We start from the raw sequence: 23,330 nt of genomic DNA on the forward strand, positions 1-23,330 counted from the left end.
AGGTATGCCTGTAATTCCCCTGACATGTGTTCTGTTGACCTGATTAGTTTATCTTCTGCACCTGCCCTTAACTACAGAATAGCATGCAGAGCTGGGTTTCTCGAGTGAGATGTTAGTTTTATTATCCCTGTGCAACTCCCACTTATGTATAAAGCAAGTATCCCTAGCTGTTATCTCACTGTTACTCAGCTCATCAGAGAACAGCCTGCTTTACGTTGTATTGCATTTGATAAAAATGGAAAATATTGAAAGTTCAAATTGATTAGAGCATGGAGTTGGCTAATTTTCAGGTGGGCTAGCTATGAATGAGTTCTGACTGTTTTTTTGTTGTTTTTTTGCTTTTTATTTTTCCATAAATACACTATTGGTGAAAATTCTGCAATGTCACACTGATACGCATGTCAGCATATATTTCAGTGTAAAAGCTGCTGCTGGGTGAAGAAAAATCAAAGTTTGGTATTTTCACAAAAGTATTTCAAAAGAGGTCAGTTGAAGCACAATGATTAAAGAAGCTAACCTGAGTCAGGGCAATGATCTGTACATTGTTTTGATAATGATAACCATATTATCCTGGCACAATGCTATGAAAAAAATATTAAACACCATAATAACTTTGTCTTTGCTTTATAATAATAGCAAACAATTCTATTTAGCAACTGCTATTTCACAGACAATGCTGCAATCATGAATTAAAACTAAATGCTTGTTGAAGAAATACTTGGAAAAAATATTGTGAATTATGTTTTTCATATCTTCTTATAGGCTTTCTTTAAAAGTTACAATTAATGATGATAAAACACATATTGTGCAGAATAAAGCTCACTACAGAATAAAGTAACTAAATGTTGAAAATCAACCTCAAAATTTTAATGTGTTCAGTGAATCTTTAAAAACTGTATCCAGTTTACTGCTGGATAAAACTTTGCTTCATATATACCATATGAATTAAAGTTTTATCCAGAGGTTTCAACTATAGGGTACTGTATCCCTCCCAATCCCTCAGGTGATGCTGCACACTGCCTTTAAGCTGAAGAAAAGGCTTCTTTGCCCTGGGCTTCTGAGAAAAAACATTTCAGGCCTTAGGGAATATTTGTGGCTATTCTGCTTTTGACAAAGTTAGCGCAATAATTTGTGAAATGTGTGACTGTCTGAGACATTTCCAGCAACTTCCTCCAGAAACTGACCAGGGTTAAAGGGATGAGGGGGCTTTTCAGGCTTTTAACCTCCTTGTCAATCACTTGTTTCATTTATACATTCTTACGTCTTCAATTTTCAACAAAAATAACTGGGGTGAGAAAGTCTAGAAGGGTGCATCAGTTTGAATAATATTTCAAAGATTACTGCTTTACACTCTCTCTCTCTCTGATGTCAGGCACTATCCCCTCATGCTTGATGTTGCTGTTTATAACAGCTTTGGCGTCATAGCCCTGGCCTTTAGGCAGTCTCATTTATATCTTGCCCTTTTTACAGATTAAAAAGCACATTGGAAGTGACTTACTATTGAAACTGTGATGTGAAACCATTAAAATGTGTTAATGCATCAACACTATTTCACTGCTGGGCTTGAAAAGCTTTCTAGCTTTGTTCCAGAACTCTCTAATGTCTTTTGTTCCCCACTTTTGTTGGTCTGAGCCATGACAGTCATGTTTGGAAGTGAGAGCTGCAGGATTTAGCCTCCTCATTAACACAGCACTTATCAAATGTGAAAGTGTGCTTTTTTCCCCTGGAGGACAGGCAGGATCTCCGGTGAGCAGGAGAATAAGCCCTTTGAGGTTGTGGTACTCGGTAAGTCTTTGCAGGGAAAGAAATGTGACAGGTCTTACAACGGCAGCCAGAATGCTTACTGCTGCAATATATTTGCATCTTGCAGACAGAAATTACATTAAAATTTGCTTCATACGATACACTTATCTCAACCACACCTATGTGAGAGACAAAAGAGTTCAAGGCTCACTGGGTACCTCAATTTTAGGCGTTTTTCTGTTGTTTTTTTTCCCCTCTGTTAGCCTCTGTTTGGAAATAACTGTTCTTTCCACTAATTAAAAACGTTGGCTTCCTCTCATTTTCTCAAATATTCACATTGCTTGAATCGCTCAGATTCTGTAATGGCACAAATGGCATTTAGACAGTTGTACATTAGCACAGTCTGGTCTATCAATTCATGTCTATGTAACTCAAGAGTTAATTTTACATATGGCTCCCAGATGAATGTGTATCTAAAAACCATGGATAGCTTCATTGTTTGTGTGCATGTTTTTTTGCAGACACTGCAGTGTGTATGAGATTTCCTTTTTGCCACATTTAAACTAAAGAACAAGACAGTACAACAAAAAGACACATAAATGCTTCTCAGAGAACCATTTGTTCAAGACTGCTTGCCTCAATGCTCAAACTTTAAGGATTGTCTGCTTTAGAGCTTTGTTTAGGCAATGAAGTGACTGATTTTATGAAGGCTTGTTGGATTGTTTATATAACAGAAATAATAGGTTGATGTTTGGGTTACTACCCGTGGATTATTGTAAGATCTTTATATATGGGAGGCAGGAGAACTGAAACTCACTGACATGAAATGTGAGAAATGTGTGTGTATTTTCTAAATAAGTGATGCAGCTGTAAGTTTTAAAGCAATTTGAAGAATTTATGAATTTATTGTGGATGTTAGATAGGGTCAGGGCAGAGGGGTTCAAATCTTTGCTTCTAGACAAATTTAGCTTCAACACAGGGCAAAAAAATTGCACAGACACTCCTATCGGCAATTCAGAGAGATCAGTTAAGCTTGCGAAGATATTGTTGGACAGTGGGAAAGCTAAAGCAAGGTTACCTCAGTGTGAGTGAAGGATGGGGCTTCTCCAGTTTGACTGTTCTGGTTTTCACAAAGATTTTCAAACCAAAGAATTTGACTGACTTGTAAGTTAGTGTCTTTATATGCCAGCTGTCCAGCAGCAGCAACAGGTGGGGAAGGTGCAGCACTGTGTTACTTCATGCCCCATGTAACTGGAAGGAAATGCCAACCAGTGTGTCTGGCATATCATTAGAAAAACATGAAACTATATGAGGGAATTGTTTTTGCATTACTTTTAAAACCATAACTTTTTAAACCTCGTTTACCTTGCAGACTCTCATATGGGGTCCGTTTATATTTAAACTGTCTAAAATAATAAAGTGCAATAATTTTCCAGACTGGTACTTTCTTTTTGTTTCTCTGTGTGGATGCTTTTAGGGACAGATAAGTTATTACTCCAAAATAATCTTTTGCTAGAGCATATTCTGCAGCTTCATACATAAGCCCTTTACATTCAACGATTCTGTCACTTCCTGTGTCTTTTTTTATCTACTGACATCAGACACACTGTATTTATCTTTCGGGATGTCTGTAGAGCACTACGGACGTCATACCCAAAACAAATCCCTTTCCATTCCATAATTTAAGTATCAGCTGCTACAAAGTTTCTGTAATTTAACAGTGCCATGTGTTTACCAGTGTGCTTCTGCATCTAACAGCCTGCCAGGATTTTGTTTCATTAGTCACAATCTAGTCTCCTCCAGTTGCCTTACACAAGATGTAGCTGGTTATGTGACCGGCAGGCAGTTGCTGATTCACCATCGCCCCAGTGTTGAGTGTCACCCAGAGGCGTTGGTTGTTGTTGATACTGATGAATAACTATGAGGCTAACAGGATGCAGTACACTGCTACAAAGAACACAGTCTGTCCTCTTATAACATTGTTTTTGAAGGGCAAAAAACATCCGTGTTTACCTGAAAAATACCCCTGTGTAGAATCCATTATAACAATTGTCTTTGAAGGCAACCTATTTAATTTGGTCTTTGGAAAAATACAGCTACTCTGTGAATCTAGTATTGGTTTCTTGAAGGACATTAGTAAGCAAACTAATGAGGACAGACCAGTAATAACTCCTAAAGGGCAAAAACAACACAAAATACTTGCCAAAGTATGATGAAAGCAGAGTTAGGTTATGAAATAATATCTGAAGCTTTGAAATCTCACAGCACTGTTTGGTCCATTATCTGAAAATATAATATGGGGGGCACAACTGCTAAAAACGCGACAAGCAGAACCGTTATTGGAGAATGATCCAAAATGGCCCTTGCAGCCCTGGAGGAGCTGCACAGATCCACAGCTCGGGTGGTTTATAGAAACCTGCTATAAACCATGTAAAGGAAAAGAGCGAGAAAAGTACTGAGTGTGTAGAGGAAAGGTAGCAAAGCACATCTTCATGAACATGGCATGAGAAATGCGTTAGCAACATCATGATATGGATTTGCATTCTGGTAGGACAATATAATGCAATAGCTGTGGCAAGATGTATAAACGGTGGTGTCCATGGATGTTTTTGTTTATTTTATAAAGGAGAATGGGCACAAACTTCAGTCTCTAAACAGATTGCAACATCCGCTAAACTTATTGCAGTTGTAAAGGAGTATTAACCCAGACTGCACAAAAAAAAGAACCAAAAAAGAAAACATTTTCATTTGAGAAAACTGTTACAAACCATGCATCATTTTACTCCAACTTTAGAGCTATTTGTACAAATAAAAATAGAAAAGTCAATGGGCAGTGAAACCAGAATTAAATTTGAGGGGAAAGTAACAGAAGGAAAGAAAAATGTCAGATTAATTCATAAACTCAGGACTGAGTTTGGCTGCTGGAAGTGAGTCATTCATGAGGTTGGAGGGAAAATCAAATGGGTGATCTTGCAAAAAAAAAGTCAAGAGGGGTCACTGACGGATGGTTATGCATGGCTAGCTGGGCCTTCGTGGATTTCAGTAAGTGCATGTGTGGGCGTGAGCTGGGGTGTGTGTCTACCTACTGTTTCTGCCCGTCTCTACACTTACACACAAATATTCAGCTGTCTGGAACTTAGTTGACTATATCTCAATATAGCATATTTGAATAACACACATGCTCCTAAACACATGTCCACATGCAAACAAATAGAACGGCCCATCACCCCCTGACAGAGTCAGCACAGTGACAGCGGCATTATCTTGTCTGGTGATTAAGTAAATGCAGCCTCTAAAGAGTAAGAAGGTACTCTCAGGCCATTAGTCAGAAAGATAACAGGCACACAGCCTGTACTGCAACACTCAGCAGTATCTGCTCTCCTCACTCTTCTAGCCCCAGCTGGGAACCAAGTACAAGCCAACTACAAGAATAAATAAATATGGTGAATTTGAACTCATCGGGATAAAACGATACAGACACTGTATTTGGAAAAACATTGAGGCGAAAATCACTGAATTACATCAGGTATTTATACCTGAAATAAGCCAAATAAAAACAACAGAAAACAGGGTAGAGGGAGAGAGATGTGAAGATATTTAGCCCATGTACGCTAATGCATTGTGACATTGTGAGAAGAAGGATCCCACACGTGGGCGCGACTTATCACTTTGGATTTGCCAGGGCACAGTCAGCACACAGGCTATTACTTCAGCAAAGATCCACGGGGAAGAGATTCCACAATCTGCTCACATCAGAGTCTGTGACACCACGCCAGCTGCTCATGAGCACAAGCCTAACAAAAATGATTGGCTTATTATGAATTTTACCTCAGTTTACCTCAGTTGATCCCCAATTATTGTAGAAATAAAAACTAAGAAATTACAAAAAAATGATAGATCTGTGTTTCTTTGGCACCTACTTTCAGATTCTAATTTAAACTTTTTATAATTTCTCTCCACACAATATATTTCCTGCTTTACGATTCCAGTTAATCAAAATAGGTAAAATTTAAAAAATGTTAAAAACTTTATTAGTACTTCATTTCTTTTCCCTGCATCCTCCAGCCTAATATGCAAATAGTAATTAAAAGAAATGTGAATGAAGGAGTAAGGATAGATCATCAATCCATCACAGGACAACACAGATACACAAGAACAGCAAGCATGCACAAACTTGCAATTTAGATCCAACGATTAGCATCACAGATATGATATTGGACTGTGAGAGGAATTCAGAGTACCCAGAGAGAACCAAAACATGCATGCAAACTACAGGGTACACTTCACAAAACAGATATGATGATGTGGAAAGGAATATTATGTGGACATAATGAAACAACAACAGCCTAGATGTAAAGCTTGGGTACACGTGGATCTTTCAAGTGTGCAATATCCATAAATATACTGTCATGTTAGCTACAAAGTGGCTCACAGACAACAAAGTCAATATTCTGGAGTGGGTGCAAAGCTCTGAACTGAGTTTCAGAAAGTCTGTTGGCAAGGAAACATACAAACCCGACTCAGTCACGTCAGTTCTGCCTGAACAAGTGGGTCAAAAAAAAAAAAAAAATCAGCAAACTATCGTGGCGACCTTGTAAAAGGAAACCCAAAACGTTTGACCCAACATTCAAGCTTAAATAACAGTTCTACAAAATGTAAAGTAAATGTATGTAAACTTCAGAATTTGAATTAGGAAATAGAAATCATTTTAATCATTCTAAATGACTTTGAAAGAAGAAAATGTTTAGACTGATTTCTTGTCAGACAAAGAGGAAAAACAGTTATTGTTGTTGTACTTTTGACACAGTGTATGTAAATATATGGTCTTAACTGTAAATTAGATGTACGATGTTCTGTCATGGACACTGACATGCGGAGCGTGAGCATCAAGGCACAAAGTCGATGTCTTTTGAAACCTGACAGATTTAAGGGCCAGGGGACATCGTTGTTTTTTTGTTTCTTCATGCAAATTAATTTACGGGTGTACAGCCTTATGAAAAGAGAATTTAAATAGTTGGATTTAATGATTTAGGTCACCCATGCCTCCAGCAAACATTTGTGCCCTCTTTGTTTCAAAACACTCCTGCACTCTGAAGCTTTGAGCATAGCGTTGTTTGCGGGGAAAATAATCCTGCCACACAGGGGGCATCAAATTAGCCTTTTACATGAGTTCATTTTACACTGATTTGCATACAAGAAGACGAATGTGTCGAACTCATACTGAGCAAGGGCAACAACCTGCAGCACAAATACAGAAGCTGTTCATCACTGCGCTTTAAGATTAGAAATACACTTACAACCAAACGGTTGTAAATCAAAGTAAATGTCAAAGAGGAAAATTCATCTCCCAGTTTGTGGACCATTAGCGAGGACGATTTGTAGCATTCATGTGGGAAATTAGATCAGTCCAAAGTCTTTGGGTGCAAACAGAGAAGGATCTGTTTGTTCCATCTGTTTGCATGAGTAACACATGCAAGCTGGTAGTGAGCTTGCTTAGGCAACTCATTGCCTCAAAGTAAAGATAAGAGTGGGAAATAGAACCGTGACGCTGAGCAGAGCTGACATTTGCACCTCGAGCCCAAAGCCTCAGAGCGGCCAGCATGCGTGTGGAGCACAAAAATGTTTATCACATAGAAGGAGATGAGACGGCAGAAGACTTCCATAGGCGAACATTTACAAGCAGAGTGACCCAGGAGGCATGTACACACTTCTGCACAATCATGTTGCTCCAAGAGGAGCAGCAATGCTTGACCCCCAACTTAAGGCAGAGACAGTGAGGAGGAAATAATACTGAGGAGGGAAGAGGATGCCCAAGAGGAGGGAGGCTAAATAAAAACAACGGTTATGTAAAAAAGATGCGTTTTCAAGTCAACTCCCATTTCTACACTGTAGTGAAACTAATTCTCAGCCAAAGTAACACCTAGACTTGACACTTTTTCATGACTGACAAACCATCCGAAACACACACACGACTTACACTGATTTTCTACTACAGAAGTGTTTGATCATACACACAAATAGATCCAGGACATTTGAACCTTTTACATAACATTTAGGCACATTTCTTTTATAAATCAACAGGGAACTTGGTGTACATGAGAGTATACTGGGAACCATTCTATTTTAATATACACTTAAAAGTAAGTATATCCTTTCTGCATGATTTAAAAGCATGTCTACATGCAGAAAAAAGTGGAACTTGAAACAGTTGAGATTCTAAATGAGGCACACAAAAACAAAAATTTTGACAAGCATTATGTTTTGGTGCTAAACACTGCTTATGTGGATTACGCAGAATAAAACTATAAATGAAATAAGAAGTGTATCAGGAACAGCAATAAGACTAAAACATTTTAAATATTCGGCATTAATTTATGAATAAATCCCATGAAGAGAGGATATTTTGAGGTCACATTGTGTTCATTTACCAAGTATAAGTATAAACTCATCCCACAGTGTGCCAGTTTGTAGTCTTTTCCCAACTATGAAGTTTTTTAAATTTGGGAGACTTGAGTTTTGATTGATACTGTATTGCTGTATACTCCATCAGAAAATTATGGTGAGCACAATGCAAGTTACAGTCCATCTTTCTTTACATTATTATATTGGCTAATGTTTGAAAACAGAAGTTTGTTTTTGCTGCACAAAAGTGATGTTTGATGGATAGCAAAATAGGAATTTTTTTTTTTAAAACAAGCTGATGTGGATCTGAAATACCTAAAAGTATGACACATCTATGAAATTCAGAACTGTTTCAGACCTGTGCAAACCATATATGAAAGAAACTGTGCTCTTAATTAAAATGTCAGGGATGCCAGGTCACTGCAGACTCCCAGGATTCATTCTTATAGTTCAATGTGAAAGGAAGGATGCCTCAAACAAAGCAATGCTGCTATAAACAGCCACTCCTTACATTTTCTATGTACAAATCCTTTACCGACAGCTTGGCATGTGCCAAAAAGCAGTCATGTCGATGCTGGTAACAACATAATTCTGCTGTCTTATTCCCTGTTTTATAACTCATGTTATCCTTTCAGTCCATGATGGAAGGCATTGCATATTGTTAAACATTCAAGACCAAAGACAGTTAAAAAAAAAGAATGCAAAATGATTTAAGCCTTAAGATGTCTTTTTTGCAACAGCTTATGCCAGTGTATGTAAACCAAATACGCTGCGCACAAGGAGTGAAGTCAGTGCAATGATTAAGCTGTATTCCTCTATTTTCCACACCATTGTGTTGCATTGGATACAACTATATGTTAAATTATTCCAGTCTAATAAATGCACCAGCACAGGGAAGCTGAATGTCCTATATGCCACATTATGAATGCAGTGTAATGATAAACTGCATACCCCTTCCACATCAACAGGCAATTTTGATTGCACAGAAAAACAAACCAGGGAGGAGCTGAGAAGACAGACACGAGCTAAAAAGAACAGACAGCTCAACCAGCAGAATGGTCCCCCTGTGTTTGCTGGATTTCCAGCTAACAGGAGCACAGAATTAAACATAACTTCTCATTATACTTAACTATATTCTTAAAAAAAAAGAAAAAAGATTTTCAGCATTACAGTAAAATGGATGCGTTTCTTTTTTTTTTCTCCGTTTTTTACATGGGCCTGAGTAGCTGATAATCTTTTCCCTGGTACAGTCGGGTGCATTATATGCATGATATACTTAACACTTCATTTTAATCAAACAGCTTACAGCATTTATTTTTTTTAAAAAAAATAACATTTTGAAGAGAGATGTCACTCCTTTTGAGGCATTTAATTTCATGTGAAACCATTACACTCAATAAATGGCATGTTTTAGAGTCTGTCAACTCCCGTTAATGATTAATTGTTTACTGAATTGGCTGATTTTTTTTATTTTTAATTTGTTAGATTATTTTAATCATTGATTCATCATGATTAATCCAAGTAATCATTTCAGACATCCTCATAAAGCTAGACCTGCAATGTTTGGCTTCAGGTATTTTTATGCCTCAGAGTAATCCAGTCGTAGTTCAGACCTAGATGCAAATGAGAATTTGAGAACTTTGACTTTCAAACTTGGACTCTATTAAATCCCAACAAAATATAAACAACACTGTGCTGGCAAAATGATACAATATGAAAAAGTAAATAGTGTTGTAAGTCGATGTACTGTATATTGAAGGGAAAGTTCAGAAATAAAACACAAAAAAAATTCATTAAAAGCCATGCATGACTTTTGTGTACAATTTATTTTATCTTGTGAATTACAAAGTTGATTTGAATTGTAACATTAAATATTGAGTCAAATAAGAAACTTAAAAAAAACTATAAATTTAATATTAACAGCAACATATAATTCTGCTAAAATTGTGCTGGGTAGAAATGTGAAACATGCTTGTTGCAAATGACAATTGTTTTCAAACCACAAGTAAGAGATGTAGGAAGCAACAGCTGCTGACATATTATGGCTTTATGCATGAAAGAAGAAGAATGTGTAATACTTACAACCATACCATTTAGGGACACCCAGCAGTCAGGGGGAAAGTCTTGGAGGAGAGGCACCAGATACTGGAGACAGCCATCCCAGTGACACAGAAGCAGCATCATCCCTATCAAATTAAATATTCTTACCACTGCACTAGCCAGATCATAGGTCATATGGAAAATCTGGAAGACAAAAGCAGAGACAAACAAACATTATAGTCTGGACATTTATATATACAACTGGTGTTATATTCAAAAAGATTTTAAGTAGTAAGCCCCTTTTTAAGCTGATAAATTTGGCTGCTTAAGGGATGTATGTGTGTATCTGCACTTGCAGAAATTGGGCTGTACATAATTCAACATGGCTGCTTTCCAAAGCAAACAGAGCCGTCGAGGAAACACACATCCAGCGCAGAGGACAGCAGGTAACACAGCGTAAATGAGTTGGATGATGAAGAGAACGCATGGCTGTAGAGTAATTAGTCGGCTCGTGTGTTTCACCGGCATAAGCAGGAGTCGACTTCTACAGCTGGCGTTTCCGTTTAATCTCAGCCCGAAAGTTTTCAGAACAAAAAGTTATCAGCGGCGTGAAGTAGCAAATCTGTGGAGGGAAGCTGTGTCATTTACATCAGATCAAGCCGAGGTGAATCGACTCGCGCCTGGGTGACCACGGCGCTTCTTCAGAGCTTCTCATTAGCATAGGAAATCATCATTAGCATGAGAAACCAATTACTTACTTCCAGGTTAGTTAGGTCACAATCTTCTTTATGCTGAGGCTCAATTTTTCCTTAAACAGAAAGCTTAAATTAGGGGAAATATGGCAGCTGATTGGTCCGTTTTGCATAATAAACCTGCATAATTTTTCAACTTAAAGCATGTGATTTCAGGCAATTATGATCTATTTAAAACTAATGGCTTTCCATATTCCATGAAATCACCATTTTATTTGTAAGAACTGAGTTTCAATTGATTGGCCACATCATTAAATGATTGTGAAGATTTTTTTTTTAAATAAAAACTTCTGTTTAAGCTTATTAAAGTTTAAATCTGAAGTAGTTGATGGACTTCAAGTAATTCACCATTTTATGCAATGTGGTTACTGCTTTGACAGCTCTGCACAAATGTTGATGGTACCGACACATACTATCAAGACCTGCATTGTTGGCAAGTGGAGTTACAATCTGTGTCAAATGTGGAGGATATTAAACAGTATGATCATTTTTTTAGAAAAGGAGTAATTGAAACATAGAGGATGTATTGATGATGCTATGGAGGCTGAAATAGCTGAAAATGCTGAGGATAAGTTAATTATAGTTTTGTTATTTTATACAACTTGTTTCTATTAGAAAGACATGTGCAAGTTCTGCAAAGCTTTTTTTCTTTTCTGGTTTGTTTGGTAGGTACATCTTTTTTCCTACATTTGAATAGTGATTTTCTTTTTTTCTTACCCCTCATAAACAAAGTTCTTAAAAGTGGACCCCACGTTGTTAGTAGTCTATGATCTGAGCCACTTTTTGTTTATGTTCAAAAATCTGCTTGACCAAAGCCCAGGTGTTTTAAAAGCTCTTTGAATCCACAGTTCCCCACCTCCATCTATTGTGACTGGCCTGTAACCCCACACGGCACGAAGAACAATGTCCACACATAGAACAGAAAGGAGAGGCAGGGCCTGAGCTGGCGCTCAGATCCCTCTGTGGTTCAACTCATCCACAGGGAGACACAGTGCACTGCCCTGAAAGGCTAAAATTAGCCACCGGCTTACAGGGTGGCTGTCTCAGTGCACCTAACATCTTCTCCTCACACCCAATTTAGAACACATATCACTGACTCGGCTGAGGTTCTGTTTAGATTAATTAGAATAGTGTGACATAAGGGGATAACACAACATTCAAAGCTAATGCCTTGCCGGCTCATTCCCCTTTGTGGATACACAAAAAGCACAACAAGAATTGATGAAACTCGATGAAGGTTGGGACAAGGTTTCCCAAAGTCCCAGCGACTGTCTGACTTCACTGGAAAGTTTCTACGACCTTTGACTTGTGCTGCGTTCCAAAGGCCAGACGGGGAAGAAGCAGAGTCATTAATAATTGCTACTTTCAGATGACTAGGTCATTGTGAAGTAAATATTTGAAAATATACCAAAACTGACGTAAAGGTAAGTAGAATGTCCAGTTTTCCTAAAATATTGAAAAAACTCACAATAATCAAGGCAATTAAAATTTCATATGAATGGACACAATATGCAGTGTTATTGATATGCTGCCAGTGCCCACAGAAGCCCTGTGAGTTACTGAGTTAATTTTGCAGCATATATCTCTATACAGACATCATATATCATCATAATATTTTGTGCTATCTTTGTGATAATGATAACAGTACCGGTAATATGATTACAAAAAAGGACATACAATTACATACCTCATCACTAAGCTCTGCACAGAACCTGCATTTAGTTATATTTTCAAATGTATTGATTTTTATTGATGCTCTCATGAGGAAGTTGAGTTAATCGTAACATTAACAATTTTGAGAAAACTTTCCATTTTTTGAATTTTCAGATCATATCAATTAGAATTTGTCATCGTCAAAATACGTAAAAATTCTTATTATTGATAAATGATGACCTTCTCTGTTTTGCATTTTGTATTTTTAAAAATACATTCAGTGCCATAAAATGTTTCTTATTTCCTTTTGGGTAATTACACAAAACAAAGCAGAAGCGAGTAAGAATCCCTCTCTTGTGTTCAAACTGCTTCTTTCTCTCTTCGTCAGGGAGCTGAATGCCAGCAGACATGTGCTCCTTAGCAAGCAGCATGGCAGAAAGAACAGCTTATTATGTCATCAAAGTTTAAGTTGGTGTTTATTTTTTGGATTTCAAAAAAAGACAAGAACATCACCACAGTAAGCAAACGCAAACTCAGAACAATTGACATTAAACATCTATCAGATGTCAGGGCTTCATGTGAGCCAACTCAAATTCATAACCCTTAAAGGAAAATGATAATGCAGTGACTAACCAGCCACCGATCCCCCATGGCAATGGGGGATCCCCAATCTCACCAGACTGTACAGCTGAGACTACGAGAAGGCAGTCTTTGCTTGAGAAACGCTCCTGGAAAAAGTAAAACCAACACTCTAAAATTAAGTCTGATTTTTAACTTCCTCAACTGTGAATCTAGCAAAAATATTGCATCATCTTCATTTATTTACTTCACCGGTAACAGTATGCAGTAGCTAAATAATTTCACACAAACATATTTAAAAAATTAAACCATCTAAGATGGGCACTGTCGTTCACTTTAGGGGAAAAAAACCTCATCAATGTTATATAACTGACCTGAACAAGTTTAAAAGGGCTCAAAATAAAAATGTATCTTTAATCACTAAGCTGTCACTGGATATGAATAGAAGATCACAGTGAACCTATTTCTCTAACCATCTTGATGTGAGAGAGACAGGAATATGTGTCACTTGAGTAAGGCAGACATATGTTGGCCTGAAAATGGCAAGTAAGTAAAATATTGAAAACTGGAACTATGCTGGATGTCTCATCTTGCACACAAACACACACACACAGAGTTGGGAAGTGTATTAGAGAGCAGAAGATAATTTCCAAAGATCACTGTCCAACAACGGCAGTAAAGAGTGGCACCTTGGGGTCAGCAAATCTCCACAACTGGATTGATTGAGCGTTAAGACACTGAAAGTCCTGGGCTGACTCAAAGCCCAGGTCTTGATCTCATTGACATGCAGTGGAGCGACTTAAATGAGCCGCACACGCAAGAAACCCTTTAAACGCCTCAGCTGAAACTGAAAAAGACAATATAACAAAATGAAACATGAACAAGTTAGAGGCTGTAGTTGTGCACATAGCAAGAGTTGCAGCTGCAGAACAGAAGTCGCTTTGTTACAAATAAAGCCTAAACGATAACTTGCAACAATGTTTCATATAAATGGCTGGTTGTGTTGGCAATAACTCACAGCAGACACAAAAAGCTGTCAATTATTGTCAAGCTAAGAAGCTTAAATCATCTGCAAAGGTAGCTGTAACAGAGAGCCAAAAGCACCATCAGCGTCTGCAGCTGGCATGTATGGCAAAATGTTGGCTTAGAATTAAGTGCATTAAGCTTACATTTCTCTGGGGACAGAGCTATTGGTCAACATAATCCTCTAATACTGCAGAGACAAACAGCCAAGATGTGATATGATAGTTAAACAAAGTCACATGCTGGTCATGGGTCATGTCCAGCCAGCAAAGCAAAGCACTTGGAGAACAAGACAAGAACAAATGTATCTGAACCTGACCAATAAGATGTCCAAACCTTCCTCCTTCATAAGTGACATTAAAAATACGATATTAGAAGTTTTTTTAATATGTCAATTAACTCATGTGATTGGAAATTAATTTTCCTACATTTTGTTTTCTTTTTTTATTTGATAACTGCATTCTGTCAGCTTGACCTTTACAAATTATTATGCACAAGAAAATAAAATAAATAAATAAATAAATAGCATGCCAGAGTTTTGCTTGTCAACAACCAGTTGGTTCTGAATGTGCAATTACAAAGTAGCCTTTATGCATCTTTAAAATGAACATGAGTGACCTCTTTCTGAGGTTAGTGAGGATTAGCATGGGACTAATTTGATGGGATTAAATCCACCACTGGCTATTACATTGAGGGATGACAAAATGCTTCCAAGAAAATCTGCAAGTCTCCTGCTTAGCATCATCTTGTAAATCTCTCTTTGGAAGTCTCTTGGTTTTACTTAATTACAAGAGCACATCTGAACATAGATTTGTTTTTGTTTTTTTTTAAATCACATAAAACTGGATTTTTATGAAATGTAGTAGATAAGGCATTTTCTGCAAAGCGTTTTTATATGAATAGAAAAAAAACCTTCAATTTATGAAGAGGCATCAACATAAAATCCTTCTGTCCTTCAAGGTCAAGCAGTTTCTGGTAAGTAATTATGACTCATGTGACTGCAGTGCGATAGTGATGCAAGTATAGTTCAGCAAGAAATAGACATAAACAGAGCTGGCATTACTTCAGGCAGCATACTGTATGCTCTGGAAGCCTCTCCAGTGTCCTGATTTGTTATTGTACATCTTAGGATAAACTAGAGCTCACAGAAAGGACAGGAGAAGTCTTCCAGTAATGTCAATATGAATCTGTAACACACAAGCGTAATTAAACAGCAACTAATGCAAGCAGAAGAAGAGGAATGAATGTCTATTGAAAATAATTTCAAAAATGCATGTACTTAATCAGACTTACTTATTTTCCTGTGTAAAATGTAGGTTTGATTCCAGCTTCCTCTGAGCAGGTGCCCCTGGGCAAGGCAGTTAACCCTTTATATGCTGGGTTAACCGCTGGAGCTATAAGTTGTCTACATATGAGTGAGAGCGGCTGGTGATAGAATAATTATGTTTTGTTATCATTCTTACATAAGTAGTTAGTTTGTTTTTCATTTAAAGGTTTAGTATTCACACCCCCAGGGAGGAAGAATCTGTTAAACCATGTGAAAGACAAACTTTGCCTTTTCCCTAAACCTTGAAGCTGCAGCTGCTTTCTAATCTAGGGATCCTCCTTAAAGGGCCTGTGTGTTAGTTTATGTGTTCTTCCTTGTTTCAGAATAGCCATTCTTTGATTCATCACTCTCCCACATTTCACTCTCGACTCCCTTCTTTCTCCTGCTTTATAACAAGACAGGCTCTGCTGCAGAGAGTCAGAACGCATGGTAAACACCTTGAAGAAGTGGTTTGCTATGTTTTCTCCTTCTGCAGAAGCTTGGTTGAAAACTCATAAACGTTGTCTGTGGTTCTTTCTTTGTATTTAGGTAAACAAAATACCTATCAGCTGGGAAAGTAATTATCTATTGTGAGGCATTTTGAGTGGTTGGTGATTAGAAAAGTGTCGAATAAACTAAATCAACTTATCATTAAAATAGATCATCAATAAAGATAATTCAAAACAAATAATCACAGATTCATTCATTCGTTTCCATGTCTAGGCTAACATGACTAACTGCTGGGAAACTATTTGTAAATGGTGAATTACTAAACACATTTTGTTAAGTGCCCTATATACTGTTAATTATTTCCAAGGCTATTAGGTTCTCTTTAGTAGATGTATAGTTGCTTATCTGCTAATAATGAACAACTGTCAGCTTAAAATCCAATTATTGAGTAGTAGTTATGTTACTTACTACTTAATATTTTTTTTTTCGAGAGCAGTTAGTTTACTATTCAATAATTATGATGGACATAATGTATTACACAGTTAATTTTGGACTTGTCTTTAGGTAAAAACATAATTACCCAATAAGCTTTTTACCTATTTTTGTTTTAATTGGAAAAATAATTTCCAGGCGCGGCGGTGGCGCCACAAAGTTCTCAGTCCTCCATACAGCTGCCACAGATTCAAGTCCTGGCCTGCTGACCTTTCCTGCATGTGTTCCTACTTTCATGTCATTTCACTTAAAAAAAAAAAAAAAAAAAAGACAAGTAGACCCCAAAAAAAAAAAATCCATCAAAAGAAAAATTTAAATAATTTCCCACTGACGATGCAGTTTTTGAATTTAAAACAGTGGCTTAGCCCATTTTTTAATAGAACCAGTAAAACTGGCAAGTTATGCAATACAATGAAATTGTGTTATTTGTCTATATTGTATGTTGCATCAGGAAACCTTTTTGTAGGAGCCTCAGCTAAATGTTATAAAGACAGTTCCGTTATGAATGCAGAACTCTATTTCATGACCTCTAAGATAAACAGGGGCATTATTAACAAGAGTTCACAATTACTGAACCTTTACCTCTTCACTACATTATTAGTAAACCTTCATCTGTATCACAACATTAAATACATTGTTGCATTCACTAGTTAATGATAAATGAACCACTTTCTGCTTGTGATAATCTAATTAAAATTAATTCTTGAGTGGATAGGAAACTTGAGACTTTCAGCATGTAGTTTAAGATTACATTTTTACAGTATTCCATATATGAATATTCATACTCAAGTATTTTTTTTATTTTAATGAATAACTAAAGCACATATTAAATAGAGATGTTGCAAATTGTATTAAAATAGGCAGATAAAAGCCATATGTCCAATTTCAACAGTTAAAATCGCCTGCTGAACAAAATTTGTTTAGTAGTCTATTTTTAAGTAATTGTTTGGTGACTAATAAGTAGTTACTCAGTTATTTGTTCAATATTAATGACTATATAACTAGAATAGTTTTGTTGCTTTTATTAGGAAACATTACCAAAAATCTCAACACAAGGGTTGGCTGTATTGCTAATTTTACATTTAAAAAAAGCGACAAAAAAAAACATCCATATGTTTTTCACAGAGGCAACTTTTCAAAATCTGATTCAGCACTAATGAGCCACAGAAAAAGGAAAAAATAAGAAGTAATAATTTCAAGTGAAGACATTTCTTACACAAAAACAATGGGTTCAGACACAGATTGGTTTGTTACCCTCTGCTGCTTTTCTTTTAAAGTCAGTTCTTTGATATCCAGATTCCAGAAACAATGTTGCAGGCAGTTTATGTGTTTAAAATGCTCTCTGCTTATAGCTATTTATATGGTATGATTTTGTTTATCTGCTGTCTATCTGACCTACAAATGAGTAGTAGTTGCCTCTTGACAAGGAAACCTAATACAATAGTCTATGCCACCAACAAATGCATTAAAAAGTAAATTTTTATGTATTTTTGCCTTTGCCTGTAATGCTTTTTAGGATGCAAATAATCTATTGGAATACTAAAACTTTCTTGCGGAAACACAGTTTGCTCTCCAGTGTTTAGGTCTGTCAGCATCAGTGATCTTTTCCAGGAAGTACATCCCCGCTATACCTCAAGCCTGGTTGCTGTGCCCGGCGTTTCACCCGGTCTGCATCTATTTTCGTCGTGTGAATGTGATAACCTCAACACTTGTGTTCTGGCTTAATCTGCGCTTTTCCCAGTCAGAGCCGCATTGCATTGGCAGAAGTGACGTCCTCTGGGGAGCAGGCTCACACTGCTAAAGGGATTCACAGTTATGATGTTGTCTGCATGAACATGATGGGTGGCTTTTGAGGGGGTACTCGTATTATGGCTGAAAACGCTGATTTAGAATGTTATTTTAGCATATTGCACATCCTCTATTAGTAATCCCAAATACTATGACCCACACATTACACTGGGGCCTCTTCTATTCTGGGTATCTGTAGAGATTAATCTTTGTAATTAATAATATGCTGATGATTTATGCATAATCCTCCTGGTGTTTCTCTCAAGGCTCACAGAAGCTTGTCCTGTAAAGGAACAATCCAACATCCTTGTGGATGCATGTTTTATTGATTTGTACCTGTAAATCAAGCAGTGGCAGCAACCTAACGTTAGCTCAGATCAAATAAATCAAGAGCATGCAGCTCTCTAAACACAAGCAATCAATACAATGCTTGTAAGCTCAATGGAGTCAGAGCGAAAAATAGCATGAGTACAGTGGTAGAAATAATGCCACAACAATGCCGGCAGTGAGTTCCTCCAACAAAACAATTTGTATTCAGCGTAGAATAACTAAATCCAGGTTTGATGTATGTTAGTTTGTGTTTTTGTATTATTTAAAGGTTGTCCGAGCCATACACCGTGTTCCAAATTATTATGCTGATTGAATTTAAGTGTCAAAGATAAAAAAATTTGTTGTGCTATTAAATTTATAGACGGTATTGTGTGTCAGGGCTCTTTGAATCACTATAATTGATTTCAGAGAGCTGAGTTGATTAGTTTGTCTGGTGAGCTCAATTAAAGGAAATCTACTTAAGAAGGATGTTCCACATTATTAAACAGGCCACAGGTTTCAAGCAATATGGGAAAGAGAAAGGATCTCTGCTGAGGAAAATCATCAGATAGTGTAGTACTGTATGACAAGGTATGAAAACATTAAGTATTTAACGAAAACTGAAGCGTTATCGTACTGTGAAGAGATTTGTGGCTGATACAGAACAAAGATGGGTTTGTACAGATAAAGGCATAATGAGGAAGGTTTCTGTTAGACAAATTCATTAGATTAAGAGAGCAGCTGTTAAAATGCCCTTACAAAGCAACTCTTGGAAGGTATTCTGACATCCTGCAAAGAAATTCAAACAGAAACTATCCACAAACTCACAAGTTCAATGGATGCAAGAATTGTGCAGGTGATATTAAAGAAGCGGTCCTATGTTGACATGTAACTCGGTCTGTTAAGATGTTTTTGATTGAAAGAGCTTTTGATTTTAGTACTTAATGCTGCACATTCAAAGAATGTCCGTTTGTAGTTCTTTATAATCCATAAAATGTTTAGAAAATCCACTGTGAATAATAATTTGGAACAGTGCATTTTGAGTTTTTTATTTTTGAAAAAAATACTGTTTTCATGGGGAACTTTGTTCAGTAAAATTTGATTTATACTGTAGTAGTTCATGACTTGAAAATTATACTGACCATCATTTGCATTGACCATTTAAGAAAATCTGAGAAAATATCACTTGCATAATTGGAAACACGGTATACAACAACATTGGAAATTGACTTTTTTGTGTTTCACAATTAGAATATGAATTAAAAAAAATGTAACTGTGTTTTTAGTCATCTCTGTGCAGCGTCAAATAGCTGAAATTATAATATTGTTTTTGTAAATTATTACGTAACTATCTAATGTTTTGAACTGGTCAGAAACAACCAACCAAATAGAGAACTAGCCCTTTATTTTAGCATTGAAGCTGCCAATCACAAATCAACTTAATAAGCAAATACAGTCATATTTTCTTACAGTAGTTACAGTGAGCACAACACAGTGGGTACCCTTTGCTCACTGATTGGACTTACAAATTAGCAGCAGAAACTTGTTCAAGGCTTTTTTCATTTGTTGTCTGAACTAACCCCTCTCTCCTTTTGATGAGGCCAGGCACTGAGCCAGTCCTGAAAATGTTGATACATTGTCCAAAAACATTTAGGTAGCCTCAAGAGCAGATTTGTAACACCTTGAGATGTATTTTGTAGTTTTGCAGCTCTGTCAAAATTTTCTGTGTGGGTGTCTTAACAAATAGGAAAATTTCAGGTTTTCTTTTTGTTTGGTGAAAACTGTTCTTTGATGCATGATATCAGATGGACTTTGCCCCCTATGTAAACTATGTTGGACTGCAATGATCCTGAAAAATAAGAAATGAATTATTATCCAATTAGAGGGTTTCAAGTCACTGACATTATGCGTAGTTGCTATTTGATTCAGCATAAAAGAGAAAAGCAAGGTGTATTTGCTAAAAAAATGTACAACTCAGGAACACAAGAAAAAAAATGACAGAAAGGCGAACAGATGCCAAAAGGAAAGACAGAGGAAATGAAAAGGAAAGGAAGTCAAGGAGAGCACATGTAGTTCTGTAAGCTGTAGTTCTGTGGGTTGTAGATGTGCTGTAGATGGCAGTCATTGAAGATTAGTGCCCATGTGAGAGCAGGAGGGATTTGACTGGATTGCACAGGGTGACCTGCTGTGCTCTTGTAAACATCAGCAAGATGGACCCTTTCTGCCTCAATGTAAAGTGAGGACGCTTTATGCAAGAGGAGATGGAGACACTCGCAGCCCCAGCGGATCCTCTCTGTTGGATGTCAACAACCGCCTATGATAATGCCCATGATAGCACAACAGGAAATGTTGTGGTAAAGAAAAAAAAAAAAATCCAAGAGGGGAAACCTACACATACAGAAGCTATCTGGTACTACACTTAAAATGTTTATTTCTAAACAAATCGACAATCATCTTTCATTTTTCTCCTACTTTACAGCTATGCTCTATTTTCTCTACATCTACAAAATAAAATGTGTTGAAGTGAGTGGTTATAAAAAGTGAAAAGTTTAGTTTTGCAAAAAAACTGCAAAAGTCACAAAAGAGCATCAGCACATTAAACAGCCTCCATATGTCTAGCTGTTGCATCATGACCACAGCTGATCTTCCACATACTCCTCTCTGTCTGCAGCCTCACACACATTCACACACACATCTGTGTGCGCTTACGGTAGGTAACTGTTCTGATATTGCCTCTCAATGGGACATTGTATGAGAGCAGCTGTAGTCATGACAGCAGGACAAAGGGTGCCTCGCTAAATCCATTCACCGCCACATTAACTTCGGGAAGCGAACGGAGAAGAAATCTAAATGCTTCACTAGTTTCTAATTAAGTAATTTGCACAAGGCATCATTTCAGGATGCCTGGGATGAGTGGGGGTACTTCAGTGTAATTACTGAAGGAGTCACTAATACGTGCCCCTGATGCCGAATCCGTCAATCAGTCCGGCTCTGATTTGTCAATGGTCATAAATGCTAATGGTCATAAAAACACAATGAAGGTTCTAAAAATATATATATATATTTTTCCAGATGAAAACTCTGGCCATTACATGGTTTTGTCTGTCTAATTCACATTGGTAAATACTGGCTTACCTCTGGTCATTTTGCAAGCAATGAAACCAAATTTTCAGCTGTTTGGTGTAAATTACCACCAACATCTCTTAAGAAAGCTGCCATCCGCTAAAGACAATATTGCAAACTTAAAATATTCACAGTAGCATCATAAGCATTTTATAACAAAGCACGTCAAATATATCAATAGGAGTATTTCTTTATTTGATAGTTTGCTTAAAGTTTAAGCACACAATACCTAGCTTAATGTCTATATGTTTGAAAAAATGCTAGAAGGCTTCCTTTCCTCAATTACTTTCTACAACAACAAGGTAACATACCAGCCAGCAAAAATAGCCAACGATAAGCCTAATCTTCACAGCTATCACTCACCCACCCCACCAGATACACAAAAGACAAATTTATCTGTCATCTGTCTGCTTACTGTACTGTGAAGAATGAGCAGAGGGAAATTTGTCTCTGCAGGGGGATATCCCATGGGGATGGACAGAAGATCAAAGCTGCTGTTACCGACTGTTTTTAACTCATAACTCTGGAGGGAGTTAATGAACTTCAAGGAAAGATGTTGCTGCTAAACACAGTATGATTTCAGAAGCTAAATTATGCAAAGAGCAGGACCTTATTATGCTGGATAATGTGGAGCAGCTACCTTTAAACTAAAGGATGAGTGAAAGAAGCTTCTAAACTAAGTCCTGGCTGAAAACTTTCATCCATTTGTTTAATTTGGAAAAATGGAACCTATGGAGATGTTCATGTGCAAAACAATGAGGGTGGCAAATTTGTATATCAAGGAGTACAGGAATCTAATATTAGCATTATAAAACTTCCAGTGCCTTGTTGCAGTATTTTGAACCTATGACTCTCAAATTCTATCACATTTCAACCCCAAACATCTATTGACATATTTTTTTATATGACAACACAAAGTAGAAAATTATTTAAAAGTAGAAGAAACATGATATATGCTTTTTACATTTTTACATTAATAAAAATGTCTCAAAAAGGACTGCCATGTATTTGTATTCGGCTCCTCTGGGTAAGACGTTTATAGAACCAAGTTTCCCTACATCTGTGTTTGCAACTCTTTTAGGATATATTTCAGCTCATTATCCACATTTTCAGACAAAACCTTCTGCCTATTCCTGTTCAGACTTGTTCAGAGTAAATGAAGAACATCTGAATAATAGTTTTCAAGTCTCGCCACATATTCCCAACTGGATTTAAATCTGATCTTTGGCACTTTTCCCGAAAGGCCAGATTAGTAGGAGCTTTTTGTTCTCTAATATTCTCTAACAGACTCGTTAGACCTACACATAAAGACTGCGCTTAAATTACACACACGTGGACTTTTACTAATTGCAATTGCTATTCTTTCAGAACAGCGATTGTTTTGTGTTGGATTCTACTTTTTTGATTTTTATTTGTGAAAAGTGTAGAAAATGTTTCCTTCACATTACAACTATGCAGTATTTTGCTTGGACAAACCTCAATATGATGGTAATATTATAAAAAGGGAAAGATTTCAAAGGGTTAGAATGCTATTACGAGAAAATTAAAAGGCAGTAGCAAGTGCTTCATTTTCTCTTTTTTATATGTAGGAAGGTTAAATTTAGATTTAAGAATAAACGTGTGCAGACAAACTTTCTGCCCTCTTTTTCTCAGTTACTTCCTTTTGGTGT

General features: G+C 36.9%; 1 protein-coding gene across 1 annotated transcript in view; it reads right to left on the reverse strand.

The window, feature by feature from the left end:
* The window catches only part of hcn1 (hyperpolarization activated cyclic nucleotide gated potassium channel 1), a 76,615-nt gene that overhangs the window by 31,055 nt on the left and 22,230 nt on the right, over nt 1-23,330 (reverse strand). The window contains exon 3 of the mRNA XM_005798632.2: nt 10,228-10,389. Coding sequence (XP_005798689.1) covers nt 10,228-10,389 — 162 coding nt within the window. The remainder of the gene's footprint in view (nt 1-10,227; nt 10,390-23,330) is intronic.

This window comes from Xiphophorus maculatus, chromosome 8 (assembly GCF_002775205.1).
Source record: "Xiphophorus maculatus strain JP 163 A chromosome 8, X_maculatus-5.0-male, whole genome shotgun sequence".
In the NCBI taxonomy this organism is placed as follows: Eukaryota; Metazoa; Chordata; class Actinopteri; order Cyprinodontiformes; family Poeciliidae; genus Xiphophorus; species Xiphophorus maculatus.